Source organism: Typopeltis vanoorti, chromosome 16 (genome assembly GCF_054136105.1).
Source record: "Typopeltis vanoorti isolate ZY-2024b chromosome 16, IOZ_Tvanoo_1.0, whole genome shotgun sequence".
Classification (NCBI taxonomy): domain Eukaryota; kingdom Metazoa; phylum Arthropoda; class Arachnida; order Uropygi; family Thelyphonidae; genus Typopeltis; species Typopeltis vanoorti.
This window is the reverse complement of record NC_143564.1, coordinates 19,065,158-19,085,707: the sequence shown is the minus strand read 5'-3', so window position 1 is coordinate 19,085,707 and position 20,550 is coordinate 19,065,158. Positions and strand designations below refer to the sequence as shown.

Sequence of the window (20,550 nt, the reverse complement as noted above, 5' to 3'; positions counted from 1 at the left end):
AAGCAAGTCAGTCAATCCAACACCTGTTCTTACCGATAGTTTCTTGCTCCTTATGCAAGTTGGCTATCAACCTGATAGTGTGTTGAGGAAAACCCATTCTTTTCATTACTTCATACAGTTTCACATGCTCAACACAGTCAAAAGCTTTAGCGTAGTCTAAGAAACACATTACCAGAGGGAGTCTGAATTGTTTATATTTTTCTATGATCTGTCTAAGGCAAAAGATCTGATCTCTGGTGCCCTTACCTTTCCTAAAACCTGCTTGTTCCTCGGGCATCTCTGCCTCAACTTTGGCCTCAATCCTATTTAGCATGATCTTCAATAAAATTTTGCTTGCATGAGATATTAAATTAATAGTTCTATAATTCTTGCATGCCTTCATATCACCTTTCTTATGTAGCCTACACATGCTGGCCAATATATGCACATAAACTCTTACCACCACCCAACACAAAAACTAGGTTTCATTAACACACTAAAAAACAGGGTTCTGAAAATTTGCTCCAGTGAACAAGCACTTAAACATGAATTAAAAATTATCAGCATAAATACTATCAACAAAATTCTTCAAAAGAGATCACTTAAAAATAAAAATAAACTAGATTACAATAATACTGAAGTCATTCTATACATTAAAGGAATGTCAGATAAAATAAAAGGAAAACTACAGAAATACAACCTTATTTTGCCACCTTTAAACCTCCTGCAAAATTATAGCTTATTCAACTCTGCTGGCCTACCCTGGAGTACACCGTATTTGTTGCACCTGCAACATGACCTATATAGGTGAAACAGGGCACACAATTCCTATTCAAAAAAAGGAACATAAATGGCACATTAAAATTAATAATGTAAATCTGGCCTTTCTGATCATGCCCTGAATACTCTACACAGAAATGACTGGAAAGGCACCTGTTGTTTGCATCGCATCAAAATGTAGTATGAGCATAAATTTAAGGAAGCCTGTGAAATTCTTATCAACCACTCTGATCTTAACAATAATAGTTGTCTAAAAATCCCAAGAATATGGATGGCACATATTCTACCCACATAACCTTTTGGTCGAAGAGTTAATTATAATTAGGACTGTACGTAATCTAGGATTGTAACTCTAATATAACAACACTCATGTTAAATTATGAATGGTCACTACTTTTGCTGTATTAAAACAATCTATATGAATTTGTTCTCTGCTGATGTTATAAACAGAATATAGCTTTAATGTATTTTTTTCCCACTAGAGGTCATACCAGTAAATTAATGGCTGATCAAATCATTGTCACTTTGAAATGTGACAATGATTTGATCATTGCTGAAATGTAATATAGCTTGTCTTTGTATATATATATATATGTGTGTGCGTGTGTACTCCAGACGTTGACCTTATATGAAGGTTGAAACGTCGGGAAATTAAATTAATTATTCCTAACATGGTTATATTCTCCATAATTTTACTGAAGTTATTTAGTTATTCAGTTACTCTAATTATGTTGAAGTGGTACTTCTGTAATTCTTCTGCCAGTTCCACTTCTTTTCCACTGATATTGCATATGTTCATGGTGCCTATCTTAAATTCTGTGATGTTGAGTTTGAATGTTATAGCAGATCACCTTTTGCTCTTCACACTGGTTTCCTGACAAAAACAGAGAGAGAGAGAGAGACTTGTTTAAATTGGTAATGTTCAATCATTGTCTTTTGGTTTAAGCCAATATAGAATACAATTTGGGTGGCTAAACCCTAAATTGCCAGACCATCCTCATTCTTTCATTATTCAGATAGATACCTACTAACAGAATGCACCATAGAGAAAGTGAGGACTGGACATTAGGTCAGATCCTAGTCAGTTCTCTGTAAAAAGCTATGTTGGTCTTCTCTCAGGATGTAATACTTTTCGTCTACAAGTATCAAAATGGTATATCACCATATTATTGCTATATACAGAATATGGGATTAACAAGAATTCTACTTTTATTTTCATCAATGTTATACCCAATATACTCAAAGGTTTATACAGATCTAGCTCTCAATGAGCCACACTTTTAATAAAGGCTGAAAACAATCTGTAAAGTGTTTCTCATCGTAATGTAAACATTAGAATTTGTCTTATAAAGGGAGAGTGCTATGGATATGGAAAAGAGAAAAAAAGACAATGTGAAGACTTGATGTGAAAACAAAAATAAAAGTTCTTGTCACTATACTTTCATCCCCAGCAAGAAATCTGCTTTGATTTCATTATAATAATGCTATCAGTGGTTGGTTGATTTTGTTGTGAACTTTCTGCATGGTTTTGTTTTTTCCATATATAACTCTATCTTTGCAGATAATGTTAACAGATGCTTCTTTATCTCATCTATGCCCCCCCCCCTCATCCTCCTCCAGAATCTGTCACTGGTGTCAAAGTTTGGTTCTTGTTTTTTAAACTCCTTGACTTTTTTTATTTAATAACAAATGCATGGTTGGCCAAGTGGTTAGCGTATCCACTCTCCAGCCAAAAGGCTGCAGGTACGAATCCTACAGTGGGCATGGATGTTTGTGATTGTCTGTGAAAATACTAATGGTGATGGTGGTGGTGGGTAGTAGATGTGGTTGGTGTAGATGATGCAGTTCACTGTAGTTGGTGGATTGAGTGGCAGTGTTGTGTCCCAATTTATGATTATTAGGCTTTCAACTATCCTTACATGTAAAACTCTACTTGTCTTTATCCAAATCTTATCTATATACGAGATATCACCCAAATACAAATATTCAAGCTTCTTCTCCCCTTAGTGTCCCTAAATATTTATTTTATACTGCGCCTTTCAGGACATTTAGTTTAAGATATAAAATTCAAACACAAGGCGCAATTACCAAAATATGTCTGAGTGTGAAACTAATATGCAGTCGTGACCTTTATCTCGTGACTTAATAAAATCCCCCCCCCCCTGTGTGATTAGGTTCGTACGTTGTTACAAGTGGTGCATTGATACAATTCATTCTTTATCAAATAAAACTCAATTCAATACTAAGAATATATAATACAAATTAACACTCGCTAAACACAAGTATTAGTTAAGATCCTATATAAGAATTGTGATCATATCGCCATAACAGATTCTATACATACAAACATGTATAATTCTAGAAATAGTTGACCTTTTTTGTCTAATCCCTTACTGATCTGATCACGCTATAATTCTGTATTTTCTAGGATATAAATATCCTTTCGCTGAGCTAATACGCACTCTTGACCTTTAAAACTCTCTCAAATAAAATACATTGTATATGCATAAATCTCTAGGCACATGAATACTTATTAACGTATAGTAACAAGCTCGTTTTCATTCTAGTCTGACATGTACTAAAATCCTAGTATAATTCTCATTAATCCCTTCAACTGTTCAGCAATTAAGCAATGATTACAGTTACATATGATTTGAATTGACACGAGTTTTTACAGTACCTTTTGACTTGGCTTCTACACTGGTCTCTATCTTTTTCCGATTGTACCTTCCTAGGACGAACTCTTCTATAACTTATCATCCCTAAGTTCTTTTGGCACTAAGATGGGCTTTCACAATCTTTACCTTACATGCTTCAATTAAGGACATTCATAGGATCATCTATTCTATGGCTGTGAAACTCACCACATGGGCACTGACTTCTTTATAGAATTTTCTTTCTCTGGTTATGATCACTGGATGATAAAACACACTGACATTATCTTCTTTCTCCTTTAACTAAACGGCGTCCCTCATTTCTTACAATAGGAACACGGAATCGAAATCCTGCACACTTTGTTTCCTTATTGTGTCGGACGGAGAAAACTCCTAACCCGTCATTCAGGAAAACCGCGTGAGACCTATATGAAGACTTGTGAAGGAAACTCTGAGGAAAAAAAAAAAGCCCCGTGGGGGGGGGGGGTTCCTAACCCTTTTATACGATGACCCCTACCGGCACGTTCTTCAATTTCCTTTCTTTCCCCCTTACTGGAGTGGATTTCACTGACCAATTAGAGTGGCGTTTTTCTGCCAAAACATCATGTGGTCTGTGTGCACGTGATGAAGTCTCAATTCGGGAATTATGACCTTGAGCTTTAGTTTTTGTTTAAGCTAACTTCTATGTCATCTATACTAAATTAATCCCCTTTCCAAAATTTTCTAAGAATTAATCGAATCTTTAATCTCTTATTTCAAGTGTAAAAACTAGCCTCTCACATACAGAATCCTATGACTAATCTTCTTTGCTTTACTTAACCTTATTTTATCATATCACAACTGCAATAAAATTCCCTTCTTTTTTTTTATTTAGTTCAACAAACAATTTCAGCTATATTTTTCACTTGGATGCAAGCATATTTTTCTTTCTTTTAATTTTTTGTATTAGTTACTTTCAAAGGCTCTTAACAATATCTGCTTAGGAACAGGCTTGCTTACTTAGTTATCTATACAGGGCGTTTTATTCTTCTCTTGTTACATCATGATAACTGAAATTTTCACATTCTTAAGTTATCAGGGTGTAACAGCAGAGATGGAGAGTTGTAAGTTCCCTCTCTCGATGAGTCTTTGGATTCCTTGGAGGTGTCACATAATAATAATAATAAAATTTATACAATACTGGTGACCAATACTTTTCATTGCTGCCTTTATCAGCTTTCTTAAGAAATTTTTTTTTTTTTTGCTTTAATTCAATCCATGGAACTTTGTAGCATGATAAAATTTCTGTTTATATTTTACCTAGCCATTTTTATTTTATTTCTTTACTAAATTTATGATCAACATCTTATTTATGGAGCAGCAAAATAATAACACCCATCCAATTTAATTCTAAATCAGGGATGCACAAACTTGTTAAGGCCGAGGGTCGCATAGTTCCACTGTTACTTATGGGACGGCTGCCAAAAAAAAACTTGAAAGTTATCTACCATATATTGTTTATTTTATTTATACCTATCATAATTGTTACAAAAAAGGTAATAAAAAGTAAATGAATTTAATTTGATGCATGGCATTGCATTGATTTGACAATTGTTTCGATATTTGGTTCAAGTTTTGTAGTAGCCAACAACAAAATTGATTTTCTAAATTTTCATCAGTCAAGCGGTTCCTATTTTTCAATTTGTTAATATTCATGACTGAAAAAGTTTGTTCACAAATATATGTTGAGCCAAAGAGGCTTGCACATTTTAATGCATTATCTAGCAGCCATTTAGAATTATTTTTATCGACACAACGATAGAAGTTTAATAAATTGCCTTCGTTAAATTTATTTCACAGGCTCTCATCATTTTGAATGTCGATGAGTTCAAGCTGTGCTGATTCGGGTGCATTTTCGGGCAAAATGGCAAAAGGATTATTAAATAAATCTAGCAACGGTTTCACTTTTTTTAAAATCAGAAAACCGATCCTTGAAAGCTGATATCAAGTTATCAATCTTTTCAACATACACAGTTTTGAAGTTGACAATGAACTTTTCAGAAACTTTCTTATAATTAGGAAAATGGATGTAATTCCCTGACTTCAATTGGGTTTGAAATAGATTTAACTTGCACTGAAAAGACAAAATGTGGCCGTAAAGTTGAGTAACCAATTGATCTTTGCCCTGAAGTCGTATTTAAAGTATTTAAATTATTAGTAATGTCAACTAGGAAGGCTAAATCACATAACCAATCTGGATTTTTTATATCAGGGATGTTTTTGTTTTTTTTCAGTCATGAAGATTTCAATTTCATCAATTAAATTTAGGAACCACTCCAATGTTTGTCAACAACTTAGCCACCATATTCACTTTCAATGTTTTCAAGAAACTTTATAAATTGGCGGTGATTAAGGCCACAGGATTTTATAAAATTAATCGTTGAAACCACAACTTTCATGACATGTTCAAATCCAAGTTTCTTAGGGCACAAGCTCTCCTGGTGGATTATACAGTGGAATTGTATCAATTCCACTGTATAATTTACAGTGATTATACAGTGGAATTGTTCACTGGGCTTTTGGAACACTGTTCCAAAAGTCCAGTGAACATGTCATTACCTTTCGTTTGATCTGACAATGAATTCATTGTCACATCAAATCAGCTCCTCGCTTACCTCAAACTCTTGTGTTATTCCACGTGCAAATATTAACAACTGGGCTGTGGAAGTAATGTCAGTTGATTCATCAATAGCTAATGAAAAATAGGCAAATTTCTTTGAATAAGATGTTAATTGGTCCTTTACATTTTCCGACATTGCAGTAATTCTTCTTTGCACAGTCATCCTGCTTAACTGAATTTTCTCAACATTTTTGGCTGATTCAGGACAAATTTTTTTAGCAGCTATCTCAAGGCAATCTTTAATGAAATCTCTGTCTGTAAATGGTCGGCACCTTTTTGCTATAAGGCGAGATATTTCAAAACTTATTTCTGTTGTGATTTCTGAATCTTGAATAGGTTTTGTAAACATCACTTGCTGACCTGTCAATTCTTGTTTCAAAAATGAAATCTTTTGTTCACGTAGTTCTTTGGGTAGATTTGAAAATGTAGAATGCAGACTTTCAGTGTCTCCTTATATTGTATTCTTTTGGTATGGCTACAGCACTTTTGCAAATCAAGCACACGATATTATTAAACAACTGCACAAAACCATATTTTTCAGTCCAGCTATCCTGAAACTGCCGTTTTTCATCCTGTAGTTTGCGTTTCCTACTTGGCCCTGCATTATCCATTGTAGAATTTATTTTTTACCATTTCATAGGGGTGATAATTAATTGTAGCAACTGCACTTATGAAAACAAAATACTCATATGACAAATAGACGAATTATAAAATTTGTTAACATCATTACTAACCGATTATCGTAAGTAGACAGGCAATCATGACGTCACAGCTACTTTGCTTTGCGCATGTACCATTTTTAAAAATTACCTATTGTGTAACTTGCTAAAGTTAAAATAATACACAGTGAAGCAGGCCGCCAGCAAATCAATGGAGGGCCGCATGCAGACAGCAGTCTGTGCATCCCTATTCTAAATGATAAAAAAGTAATAAATCAAGTACATCCCATGTTTTCAGAATTATGTTTTTTAATATCTGCAATGTTTAAAAGAATACACGTTATTTTAATTATGCTTGTTTTATAATTAATTCTGAGTGACAGGTATGAGATTCTGATTTAAATAAGTAATTGCTAACTATGCAAAGCAAATTTAATTGCAAAATAATATTACAAATTAGAAATTAAAATTTGTAATTTTACCTTCTGCATCCTTTTGTTGAATTTCCTTCTGCTTCACAGCATTTTCTTGCAGAAGCACGAGTTTTTCTTGCAATTCTGCATTTCGAGCAGATAAATCAAATCGAATGTTTTCCTGCTTGTGAATTCCTCCTTCAAGATCACTTATTTTCTTATTTTTTTCACTCAACTCTTCCTCATACTTTTCCTTATAATTTTTGAATTCCAGAATCAGTTTATTTTTTTCATCTTTCCAGTCTAATTCTAAGGCAGCAAATTTTTCTTGCATCAAGATCATCTGTTGTCTCGTTTCATCTAATTCATCAAGGACTGATTTTCCCCTTTTGCTCAGGTCTTCTGTCATTAGCTAAACATTAAAATGTATGATAATATACTATGCTACATTGTATATTCATTATAGCACAAATAACTTTAAAATTATTAAATTGAGATTTCAAACAGATCTAAGGGTTGGTTTGCAAAGAAATCATGCATAAATGGATACAGAAAGCATGAAAACTTACATAAATAAAAATTTAGAAAATGTAACAATGACATGGTCACATTTTAAAGTAAATGTATATGTGTATGAGACATGATATGTCGTATTCATGATGGTTAACACATCCACAGGAAAAGAGAAGTCATTAAACAGACCTCCAAAGCTAATAATTTTTATATTTATTTAGTTAATTAGATTACTGAGCCAATATTTCACCTTGATCACCAAGGCAGCTTGATAGGCACAAAGAAATATATTGAGCATGTGCACATTACTAGTAGGAAGGCAAACACAGACCTGCATCTGTGTGCATGTGCTCGATCTCTCACTCTCTTTTATCTTCTCGATGCGCAAAAGAACAACTGAAGGTTGTATTCTTTGGTGAAGGCAGTTCAAAAGGAAAGAAGTAACTGGAATGAAAGAGTAGGCAGAAAAGTAGGTTTAGTGAGTTTCCAGTTGGATTGTAAGGTGTTGGTTAGCAGCAGCAGCACTTGTTCTTATGACTCCAATTTAGCAGAGCACTGTTCATGAAAGTATCTGTAGAACAATCATAAGACAGAAACTGAATGTTTATGGGAGAGAGATTGAAGTGGATTTGCAAGAGAGGAATTATTAATTAACTGGATTGCCCTCTTCTGGATAGAAATGAGCAATCATAGAGAGAAGATTTCAGTGTACTGCTCCAATGTGAACAATATTCTATGGCTGGACAGATTTCAGATTTGTATAGAGTCAGCAGCTGTAAAGGTGTGAAGTGTGTTTTATACACAGAAAAGTACACACACAGAGTTTTTTGGTTACTGCAGAAGCTATGATTGAAATGTGTTTGATCCAGGAAAGACTGGAGATACAGGTCAGTCCAAGAATGATTATCTTTAGGTATTACTGAAACTTAGGGGGTGGAGATGTGAGCTCTTTCTTGCAAGAGATAAGACTGAACTGAGTTCCAATGGCAATGAAGTCCACAAGTTTGTCGTCATGTCAGTGAGATACAGTTGGGCATCAGAGTTCAGGATATTGATCATGGTAGATCTTGAGGGTTTTAACAACTGAACACTACAAGGTTTGTCAAATGAAAATGAAGAATGGAGCATTCTGTCATTGGCAAAGGTATGGATAGGATTTGAAGTCTATGACAGCAGGACATTTATATAAAAGAGGAAAGAAAGTACAGAGGATGCTCCTGCATTGGTGGGGAAATCTAAGGAATGGAAACCATTCACCATGACATGTAATGAGCAACCAGTGAAAAAGTTGGTGATCCACTTGCAGAGTGTGGAAGGCAGACCACAGAAAGACAGTTTACTAAGTATATACCCCTGTGCCAAATTGATCAAATGCTTTTGTAATGTCAAGAGTGGCTAGTTTCTCCAAATTTTTCCAAGGATTCAGTCCAGAGATGGGTGATGAAAGCTAGATCAGCTGTGGATCAGGAGTGGTGGAATCTATCTTGCTGATCACTAATTAGCTGGTAGGTCTCCAGATGGTGAAAGATTTGGTTGTAGGTGACCTTCTCCACAGTTTTAACAAAACAGACATGAGAGTAATTGGACAGTATTTTGCTGGCTGACTTTTATCACCTTTCTTTGGGATGGGCTGGATGTTGGCCTCTTTCCATTCTGTAGGGTGATACAGAATAGGTGTTAGCTCTCTGGCAGGTGGGATACCATCAGGACTGGATGGCTTGTATGTGTGTTCAGGCTATTAAAGATTCTTTCGATTTCTTTCTGGCAGACGACTATGAGTGACGTGGAGTGAGCACTTCTTGGCAGAGTGGAGGAACTGTACCCAAGTCATCAATACAGGAACTGGAAGAGAAGAGTGATGTCAATAAGTGTGCCTTGTCTTTAGGTGAAGTGACTACAGTACCAAGTGGATGTAAGAGGTGGCGGAAACATGGGTGGACAGAAGTTACACCTGATTGCCTTGGCAAGGAACCAGAAGTTGGGTCTTTCAAAATCTGATTTCGATTTGTTGATGATTCTTTTACAGCTGTTGCAAGCATCAGTATAGGTGGAGTGAGCAGCTGGAGTTTGGTCTTGAGCCACTCATGGTTGCAGAATTTGTTTTCTTCTACTGGGCACACTTTTTTTGATAACCAAGGTTTAGATGGCAGCTATGGATAGGGCAGAATGAGGCATGAAGACCTTCATTCTTTTGAGTATGATTTCTGTTATTTGTCTGAGCAGGTGTTTGGATCAGGAAAACTAAAGCAGTAATTAGACCATAAAAAGGAGGAATAGAAGTCATGAAGGTCATCCTATTTGGAACCCTTGTAGTGCCAAAGGACATGAAACTGAAAACTGGTGTTTGAAGGTTGTTTTGTGACAAGGAGACATGTATGAGATTGTGATCTGAGTATATCTGGAAGGAGAGATTGTTAGAAAGAGATCAAGTATGTTGGCAGATTGGAGGGTGGTTGTCAGGTATTATTCTAGGAAGAAGGACAATCTGTGTTAGGTCATTGCTAATGGCAAACACTTCAGCATCTTTGCCTGCTTGATCAGTTAATCTGCAGAAGGGAAGCCAATTTAAGTTGTGGAAATTGAAGTCCCAAAGAAGGATGACCTCACTATTATGGCATTTTGACTATAGAAAATCAAGAACCAGAGAGAGACAGTTGAAGAAATCTGAATGGTTAACAGAGTTTGGAGAGCAATAGATACAGCAAATGAATGTGGCAGGTTGGTTTGGTAGGGAAATTTTAAGTTAAAGCACATCAAAAGGGGAGGTGGGGGGGGTGAGGTTTTGCTTGGGCAGATGAGTAGGTGGATAGGTGGGGTTAGGAATAGTAATTCTTGTTTAGATGATTGTAGGTGGTTCAAATCATTTATATTATTGTTTAGGCAACAAATGTTGGTGAAGTGGATATGGAAACTTTTAACTTTGGTAAGAATTAATCTCAGTGGGTTTTTTATTTTATTATTTTTGTTTTTCTGGTTGTATGTGGTTGTTTTTTGGTTGTTTATTTAAATATTTTGGGAGAATTTTTGTGATCTGCAGTAAAGTCATGTTTCATTGAGTTGTGATCCAAGAATGTGAGCAGAAAGAAATAAAAAGGAAAAAGGACATGCAGTGAGAGACTCACAAACATGACCACACAGGGGAAACCCTGTCCACACATGGCCTCAACAGGTCAACCTGCAACCACTGCATCACCAGGATTTGATTTGATGCTGATGATTAGAAAGAGAAATATCAGAAACTCTCCAGATTTGTTATTAACTGGTTCGGTCCCATGCACTAACCAGCAGACAGCCAGCAGAATCATTTTACTGCAGTATCCTCAAATAGGGAAGGATCGGGACAACCTACAGCGTGATGGGCATGTCATTGAGGGTATCATTTTCTCTGTATGTGAGAAAAAGAGGTGGAGCAGAAACTGAAACCCTTGCACTAGTGACCAAACATGGCTGCAAGTTATTTCAGGCCTGTAAACAGGGTGGTGGTGGTATTTCACCATGCAATGAAATACCACCTTCCCATGAAGATGTCTTGGTGACCAATGCGAAATATTGGCTTACTAATCTAATTAGCTTTAGCCATCTGATTTATTTCACTAAACATCATCAAGAATGCATGTGTTATGGCTTTAAATGCTGGGAGGACATCATGTTGGAGGTTTACTGGAATATTTATAGCACTAGGAAAGGATTAAAAACTAATTTTAATGCTTCCAATATTTCATCTCAGTCACTTAGACATCTTCAGGGATAACTCTTGTAACACACACACACCCACACCTACACACACACACAAAGACAACACAATACTAAATGAAACACATGGATGACTCTAAAGTCTTATCTAGCTAGTGTGTCCTCTATGGGCATTTGTAGGTGGCCTAGGATGTAAAATGGGACTTCTGACAATTATTGTTTCCTAAATTTTGGGAAGTTTTATGCATCCATATTTATTTGGTAGGTTAGGTTGATTTCTCAGTACCACTGCAGATTCTTAAAACAGTCTTTCCTTTTTAAATTTACTATGGTGGAGCATGGAGGTTTTCTTTTAGAACATCTTATGGATTGTATCCAATACATTGTCTGCAAGGCCAGACTGACCATAGTCATGATCAGTTCCCAAACTGGTGGTATGTGTACCCTGGGATACATGCTGGCCCATTCAGGGGTAGTACATGAAAAATAATCAGTAATGGGGGAAAAACAGGTAAAGTAAACAAAATGCAAAACATTAGTTATGGAACAATAAATGTTAAGTTTGAATCACAGCTAATTTGAGCACTTCAAAACTAGCTCACATTAGCGAATGATGATTGGTGAGGGCATGGCTATGAACCCCTCCCTCAAACCACTCTTCCAATCATTACACACAGTTCATGCATCACTTTTGTCACCCATCCTCCTTTCCAGAACAATCGAGTGTTACTAAGAAATGACCCCTGGGATAACAAACCTTCCACTGACTTCCATTTGCGATGTTTTTAGAACTTCTCCAAAAATATAAATACATCCGTAGCCAGTCTGTTTGATCAGTTCAGTTATTGACTGAGTATAAATAAGTGTTGTCTTTAATTGTGATTCTTTTCAAGTAGTTTTTTCATTTAATGTTTAACATAGTTTCAGTTATTATTGTCAGTGATTTTTAAGCATGTCAGTTATAGATCAGTGGTTGAAAACAGGAACGGTTAAAAAACCAAAACTTGATGTGGATTACCCATTGCCAAGTACTTCTCAACACGTGTCTGCAGCTACGAGTACACCCACACCAGGAGATAGTAAAAAGGAATGTGCATCAGGTACTACATAGAAGAAAAGGAAATACTGAAGAGTATATTAAATATGGGTTTTCATTTGTAGGGGATGACGATTATCCTAACCCTTTGTGTGTTGAGTGTGGGAAAGTATTATTCAACGGTTGCATGAAACCCTCTCTACTCATGCGACATTCAGAAACTAAACATCCTATGTATAAAAACAAAGAAATACATTATTTTCAGTGCTTAGAAAAGCGTCCAAATGTAACTTCATACATGATGTCAGGAAAGAAAGACAATGAGAATGCAGTTGAGGCTTCCTACAGTATTGCTTATCACATAGCTAAATGTGGTAAAAATCTCACCGTAGTTGAAGATTTAATTTCTCCTTGTATTAAGGATGCTGTTTTTTGTATGTTTGGGGAAGAACATGTCCACAAAATCAATACTATCTCTTTTTCAAACAATACAATGTCTCAAAGAATTCTGGATATGTCTGATGATGTTGAAGCTGCAGTAGTAGGTAGAAAAGAAAACAATTAGATTGCAGATCTCTTCAATGAAGAATTCTTGAAAGAAGCTAAACTACCAATCAATGAAAAAGAGCAGTTAATCAAACTTTCAACCGATTCTTCTTTAAATTCTGATTTTAAAAGAGAGCATCTTATTATCTTCTGGGTAGATGTCAATGAGGAATACGAACAGCTCAGTGAGAAGGCACTCAAATACCTCCTGCCATTTACTAATAAGTGGAGAGAGCTTTTTCTTCTTACACCTTCATAAAAAATAAGTATTGCAACAAGCTTAATGCAAGTCCAGATTTAAGACTGTATCTTGCATCTTTTGAACCTGATTTCAAGAAACTAAGTGCATCAAAGCAAGCTCAACGATCTCACCAACAATGTTTCAATCGGCTAGTGATCTGTATACCAATTATTACAGACTTTTCAGATAACACAAATAAATATTATTAATAATAATAAATCAAAATTTTGTTAAATACTTGATCATCATTATCAATATTTAACATGAAGCTATACTTATTTCTGTGTTAGGAATATTGTAAAATTAAATCTGTGGTTTGTACTTTTAAGTGTAGTAATTTTCCTTTCCAAACTCATTACCTTATTTCCACTATTTTACATTAAGATAGGCACTGAACAAAAGTGTCAGTATTTAAAAACAGCTATTTTAAAAACAAGGGGTACAATTTATAGAAATGGGTACACAAGTGGAAAAAGGTTGGGAACCACTGTTCTAAATGGATGGTCGCTGATCTACCTGTCTGTCTGAAGTAAGCCAACTTACAGGAACAGGATACTTTATATACTCCAGGCACTGAGAGAAGAGGGAACTGATCTTTGGTGAAATGGATAACGATAGCAAGTTTCCAGTGGGGCTTAAAATCTGTGTAGAGGTACTTTTTTTAAAGACATGGCTATTTTTTTCTGATGTACCACGGATGTAGGGGAAGGAACTGATTATCCTCTGTCACCAATATCCTCTCCCAGTTGTCGCTTCCAAAAAGTAATTTGTCTTGTGGTCAACTCGGTGCTCTCAGAATGTTAGAGAAAGATAAAAGTATTGTCATCACCAGAGAGGATATGGGTAATGCCACAGAATATAATCAAAAAATGGACATTACTCTCTGAAATTGTACTACCTACATCCCACTAGATCACAATTCTACAAAAATGAAAGTTAAAAAATTAAAAAACTTACTTAAAAAATATCTTCCTGGCCACTGGACATTACAAAAAACCTCAAACACTTTGGTTCTTGTCTCACCATCCAGATATATGGTTTATCTAAAATCCACAAACCTAATCCCCCCCCCCAGACCTATAGAAGATGCCACTGATGCTGCATGCTACAAATTGTCAAAACAGCTGGCTAACTCTCTTACCTCCCCTCACTGGACTTACATCCTATATAAAAAAACTATCCATTTTAAAACCTTGATTGAAAATCTAAACAATACAGATATATTGGTAAGCTTTGACATCATCTTAAAATTTACTAATATTCTCTTAAATGACATCTTAACAGTCTTAAAAACATTGCTCCTTCTTGACATCTTAGATCTCTTTTCCTTTCTTTCTTTCTTAATCCTCCTCTTCTACCTTATTTTTTTTTAACGCTGTCGAGGTTTCATTATTCTTGCAACCACAACCGTCTCGAGGATAAGGTGGTTGGTCCTATGCCTTCCAGAACGTCCAATGTCTGTAGATGCATGTGTTCAGGGGGCCGGTTTGCCTGTTCTGGGAGACAAAAAACCCAAGTTTCCAGATGAAAAAAATCCCCACCCTCCGTATGAGGCTGGCTAACTCACCTTTCATCGAAAGAGACCAGATAAAGGTTCCTCACATCAGATCTCTTTTCCTTTGCCATGAAATCTGGTTATTTTTCTTGGAAGAACAAAATTTACTAATAGACAGAGGGAACTGCTATGGGTTCCCCACCTCTCATCACCCTCCTTGCCAGTTTTTACATGGAAAAATAGAATTGAAAATGGGATAGAATATCAAAAGCCCTCATATTCTACTACTCTTTCTTGAGTTCCTGATCCATTTTCATCTCATTCCTTGATCCCTGGGGTTCGTTCTTTTGAAGTAGAGAATAGAGAATCTTCTTCAGAATTCTTAAGTGAGGACTATTCCATTTGAGGATTTATTACACAAAATTATTAAAGGAATAACATCTGTGGATGATAAGAGAAAAGTAATGAAATGTATGAACACTTTGAAAAAGAAGTTTGGCAACTCTGTTTCAGAAGGAATATTGGGATTGTCTCAGACCAATGTTGTAGAGCATTCAGTCACAGTTAAGTCTGAATATCTAGTCTATGTTAAGCAGTATCAAACACCTCTAAAATATGCAGAGAAACTAAAGAATTTGTTACAGCAATATCTGGACATAAGGATTACATAATCCTCAACATCTCTGTGGAATTCTCCACTTTTAGTTCTAGAGAAGCAAAATGACGATCTTAGGTTTGTTCTTGATCTAAGGGCAGTAAATAAGGTTACAGAACCCATTAACCACCTTCTTCATAACACAGAGAAGCTTTTGGTTGCTCAATTAAGTGGTGCCAAAGTTTTTTCAAAGCTCAATCTAAACAATGATTTTTATCAGATACCTTTAAAAGAAGAGGATCAACAGTATTTTGCTTTTTCTACCCAATAGGGAAAATTTCAGCTCACTAGGCTCCCTCAAGGTGCAAGAAAATCTGCATAAAGTTTTCAAGAAGATAAGAACTTGATGCTGTCAGATTTATTATGCTCTGGAGTTTTGTGTTTTCAGGATGATATACTGCTTCATTCTGCAGATATAAATTTACATAGTAAACTGCTAAAGGCATGAAGAAGTTAAATGAGGCAAAGCTCAGACTGAAAACTTAAAAATGTTTGATTGAGATTTTATATCTAGGTCATCTTATTTCACAAGAAGGAATAAAACTCAATCCAGATAATCTAAAAGCTATCTCTTCTTTACCCATTCCAATGGGAAAGTTTATTTCCCATTGGAATGGGGAACAATGGGAAAGTTTATTTTCCATTGTTCTCTTTATTTGAACATTCTCACCAACCTTACAGAAAAAAAAAAAAAGGGGGGGGATTAGGTTCTATTGGAGTGGTCAAGAACAAAGGCCATTTGATGCTCTCAAAGCAGCATTAACTAAACTTCCAGTACTGATGCACCCTGAATTAGGAAAAACCTTTTACATTTCAGCAGATGCATCACAGAACTCTATTGCAGCTGTTATAGAGTAGATGAATGAAGGGAATTTAAGGCCAGTAGCTTTTCTTAGTAGGAAGCTTAATGCTACAGAAAAGAATTATGCTGTGGTCGAAAAGAAAGCTTTAGCAATAATTTATCCTTCAAGAAAGATGAAATATTTACTGTATGGTCAAGATATTCAAGTTAAATCCGATCACAAGCCATTATCTTTTCTGAACAATTTTAAATATAAGAATCAAAGGATTATCAGATGGGCATTAGAAGTACAAGAATTTAATTTAAAGATTTCTTATATGCCTGGAGCTAAAGTTGTAGCAGACTTTTTGTCTCGTGATGCCTTAATTGAAGACTCAGTGGAAAATGCACCTAAGAAGCCTGAGAAGGATTCCAGTTCTAATGTACATATTAATCCTGTTTCCTGAAACAATTATTTTCAGGACTGGCAACTTGTATATAGAGGCTAATGACTTCACATCACTTGCCAACTGATGAGACCTCAACAAAGGTCGAAACCAGTCTGGGTAATGACCCTTCCCATAATGCATAGCATTATACATGTCCATAAGGATATGTGCTTTGCATTATCTGATACTAGGCCAAGTGATATGAAGTCATTAGCCTGTATATACGAGTTGCCCAGTCCTGAAAATAGTTCAGGTGCAAACTTTGTTTGCTCACAGTTGGATAAAGGATTAAACCAAGAATATAATTTCTTGACATCTTTAATTTATAGTATAAACAAGTGGAAAAAATTACAACATCTATCTCTAATCCAGAGTATGTTAGTAATAAGGTAAGACATCTTTTGACTACTTGTATATGAAAATATGACTTCTGAATTACTTCAACTTTTGCTTCACTTCTGGATCTGGCTCCCACTGATGAGACCTCAATAAAGGTTGGAAAAAAAAAAAAAGTAAAATTTGGTATAAAGAAATCTTTAATCTCTTTCGCTGTGAAGTTCCACAGTTGGGTACTGACAACAATATTTTGGGATTGGAAGTTTATTTTCCTCTTGGTTAGACTATAATAAATTTAGTTTAATCCTTTATCCAAGTGTATGCAAACAAAGTTTGTGCCTGAAGTATCTTCAGGACTGAGACAACTTGTAGTAAAGGTGGACCAAGCTCTCATCACTCCTTGTCTCAGTATCTCCCATAATGCAAAGCACATCTCCATGTGGGCATGTATAATGCAATGCATTAAGGCAGGGGATATAAAATTCGTATCAATTTTATACGAAATTGATTTCGTATAAAATACGAAATAGATTTTATATTATTAAAAATAAGAATTATTATTCTTAGTTTTATCATTATTATTAGACACCTTCAGGGAGTCCAAAGACTTATCGAGGAAGCGTACCTGCTCTACAGCTCTGTCTCCACCACTCAATCCACCAACTGACCACAACTACACCAACACCACCTACCGCCAACCACCACCACTGGTATTTCCAAAGACAATCACAAACATCCATGCCCACAGCGGCATTCGAACCCGCAGCCTTTTGGCAGGAGAGGGATATGCTAACCACTCGGCCAGCCTGGTTAGCATCTATGAAAAATTTCATTCCAAACTGTTCTACTATAATGTTTAAATTATATATTATTCTCTGTAAATTGTCTTCCTTATATGATATTATTACCTGATCATCTGCAAATAATAGCGTATTTATGTTGTAATTCCAGGAAATTTCTATACCTGGATTGTATTAATATAAAATGTTCATTAATTTTCATTAAAATTTTTAATTTAAATTAAAATTTTCATTAATATAAATATTGAAAAGTGTTGGAGACAGAAGGCAACCCTGTCTTACTCCTTGGTTTATAGATTTATTTTTATTTCATTATCTTTGTATATATTCAATATTGCATGTAGGAAAATATTAGGTATATTTATTCTTTGAAAAATACAAACAGTATATAAAACTTTTTACTTTGTCAAATGCTTTTCATAATCTATAAAAAAAAGATGAGTTTCTAAATTAAATTTTCTTTTTTCTATAAATAGTTTTAAACAGAAAGCTGCATCCATTGTAGAGTTTCCTTTTCTAAATCCATTTTGACATTCTAATAATATTTTTTCACTGTATATTTTCAATTTTTCATTTTAAGTATTCTACTATATATTTTGTAGCATGTATTCAATAAACTGATACCTCTGTAATTAGCAGGTTTTGTTTCATCATCATCATCAAATTCCTGCCATGTACCCTCAAGGGGCGTACTGGATATGAGTATAATACATGAAAAATTTACATCATTACTAACTTCCTATCTACAATTTTCCTCTAAATCAGTCTGTTACTTGTCAAGACTCCAATATTATCAGATATTATATTTCTATTGTCTAAGGCACTTTGTACTGTATCAATCCACCTATATCTTGGTCTTCCTCTGGGTCGTTTTCCTGTCAACATGGCAGAGAACACTTATTTTGCAAATCTTTCCTCACCCATTCTGTTTAAGTGACCATACCACCTGAGATTACCTCTGCTAACGCATTCCTGGATGCTGACAACGTCAAGTTCTTTCCTAATATCCTGGTGTTTAATATAATATTGCCATTGATGCCATCTATTCACACCTCTAATCTTTCTCAGGACTTTCATATCTGTGGTCTCTCAGTCTTTGGTCAAGTGTTTTACTTCTGACCTAGCTCTCAGATCCATAAGTTTTAACTTATGGATCTGAGAGCTGGGTTTGAACACTGTCTTGTATACAGCTAATTTAGTGTTCTGACTAATTTTTCTCTTATTCCATATGAATTTATTCAATTGACTGCCTACCATACCAGCTTTGTTGATTCTGTTGTCTATTTCCATATTTAATTTGCCATCACTAAAAATGTGATAAGTATGTGAAATGTTTTACTTGTTCCACAGGTTCTCCGTTCACAACGCAGTTGGTATTTTCAATGCTTCTGGCTATTTTGATTGTCTTTTTATTGCTGACCTTCATACCATATCTATTACAACAACTATTCAATTTAGTCAGAGAATCTTGCAGACTTGTAGCGGATTTATTTAGAAGTATAACATCATCTGCATAAAGCAAAGAGCTGACATTAACATCTCCAATTTTGATATCATGTTTAATATCACTTTCCTTCACAATGCGATCCATATAGATAATGAATAACAGAAGGGATAATGTACATCCTTGTCTCACACCAGATTTAACATTAAACCATCTTCCAGTACTTCCTTCAATTCTAACTGCAGACTTACAACTCAAATAAAGACTAAGTATTGCTTGATATAATGCCCCATTGACACCATATAACTGTAGCGTATTGAATAGCTTCTCTCATGGCACTTTGTCGTATGCATTTTCCAGATCGACAAAACTTAAATACAGATCTTTGTTATATTCCCATGATTTCTCGACTATTTGTCGTAAAGTGAAGATCTGATCCCGACTGCCTCTATTTGGCCTGAATCCAGCTTGCTCTTCACCAAGCTTTTCTTCCACAATTCTTCTCAACCGTTTCTTAAGTATACTTGCATAAATCTTACTAGGGAAAAGTCTAATTCTCAGATTCAGTTTTATTTCCCTTTTTATATATATGGGTAATATGAGAGCTCTACTTCAATCATCAGGAATTCGTTCCTCTGTCCAGGCTTTCTGAACTATGCAATACAGCCACTGTAAGACTTTTATACCACCATACTTCAGCATTTCTGGTCAAATATCATCTACTCCTGCAGCCTTTCCACATTTCAAGCCTTTGATGGCTTTTTCTACTTCAAGTATGGATATGTATTCCTGACTGTATGCCTGTTGAGTGTTTTTTTACCACTTGCTATCACTGCTTGTTTCATTTAGCAATTTTTCGAAGTAATTACTCCATAATTCAAGGATATCTTTTTCTCCTGTTTTACAGCACTCTTTTTACTCCTTTCTAACTCCTTTTATAGCACCCTTTCCTCCATTTCTAAACTTCTTCAACAAAATCTAGAATATTTTGCCACCTTTTTGATATTTATTTTCTATGTTCTTGACAAACTCCTCCCATGACTTTTGTTTGGCTAGTTTTACACAGTGTTTAGCTTTCTTACATTTGTCTCTGTATTCTCTAAGAGAGCACAAGCTGACATATTTGCCAGGAACTTTTGATATGCTTTCTTCTTTTCCTTCACTGCCTGTTTAACTCTCTGTGTCCACCATGGAGTTCTGATTTTTCTATCCTTACAGACAACCTCACCACATGCCTCTCTGGCTGAATCAATCAGGGTTTTCTTCAAGGCTTGCCACTGAATTTCCAAGGTTTGGTTCCTGTTCAAAAACCCTTTCATTTTTTCTTCAATAATCTTTGTGTATTTTAATCTACAGTTCACATCTGAGAGCTGCTCAACTTTTATTCTCTTTAAAACTTTCTTACATGTTATTTTTG

General features: G+C 35.3%; 1 protein-coding gene across 1 annotated transcript in view; it reads right to left on the bottom strand.

The window, feature by feature from the left end:
* The window catches only part of LOC150097879 (uncharacterized), a 365,709-nt gene that overhangs the window by 220,601 nt on the left and 124,558 nt on the right, over positions 1–20,550 (bottom strand). The window contains exon 6 of the mRNA XM_090406619.1: positions 7,214–7,556. Within this exon, the coding sequence (XP_090262745.1) occupies positions 7,214–7,556 (343 nt within the window). The remainder of the gene's footprint in view (positions 1–7,213; positions 7,557–20,550) is intronic.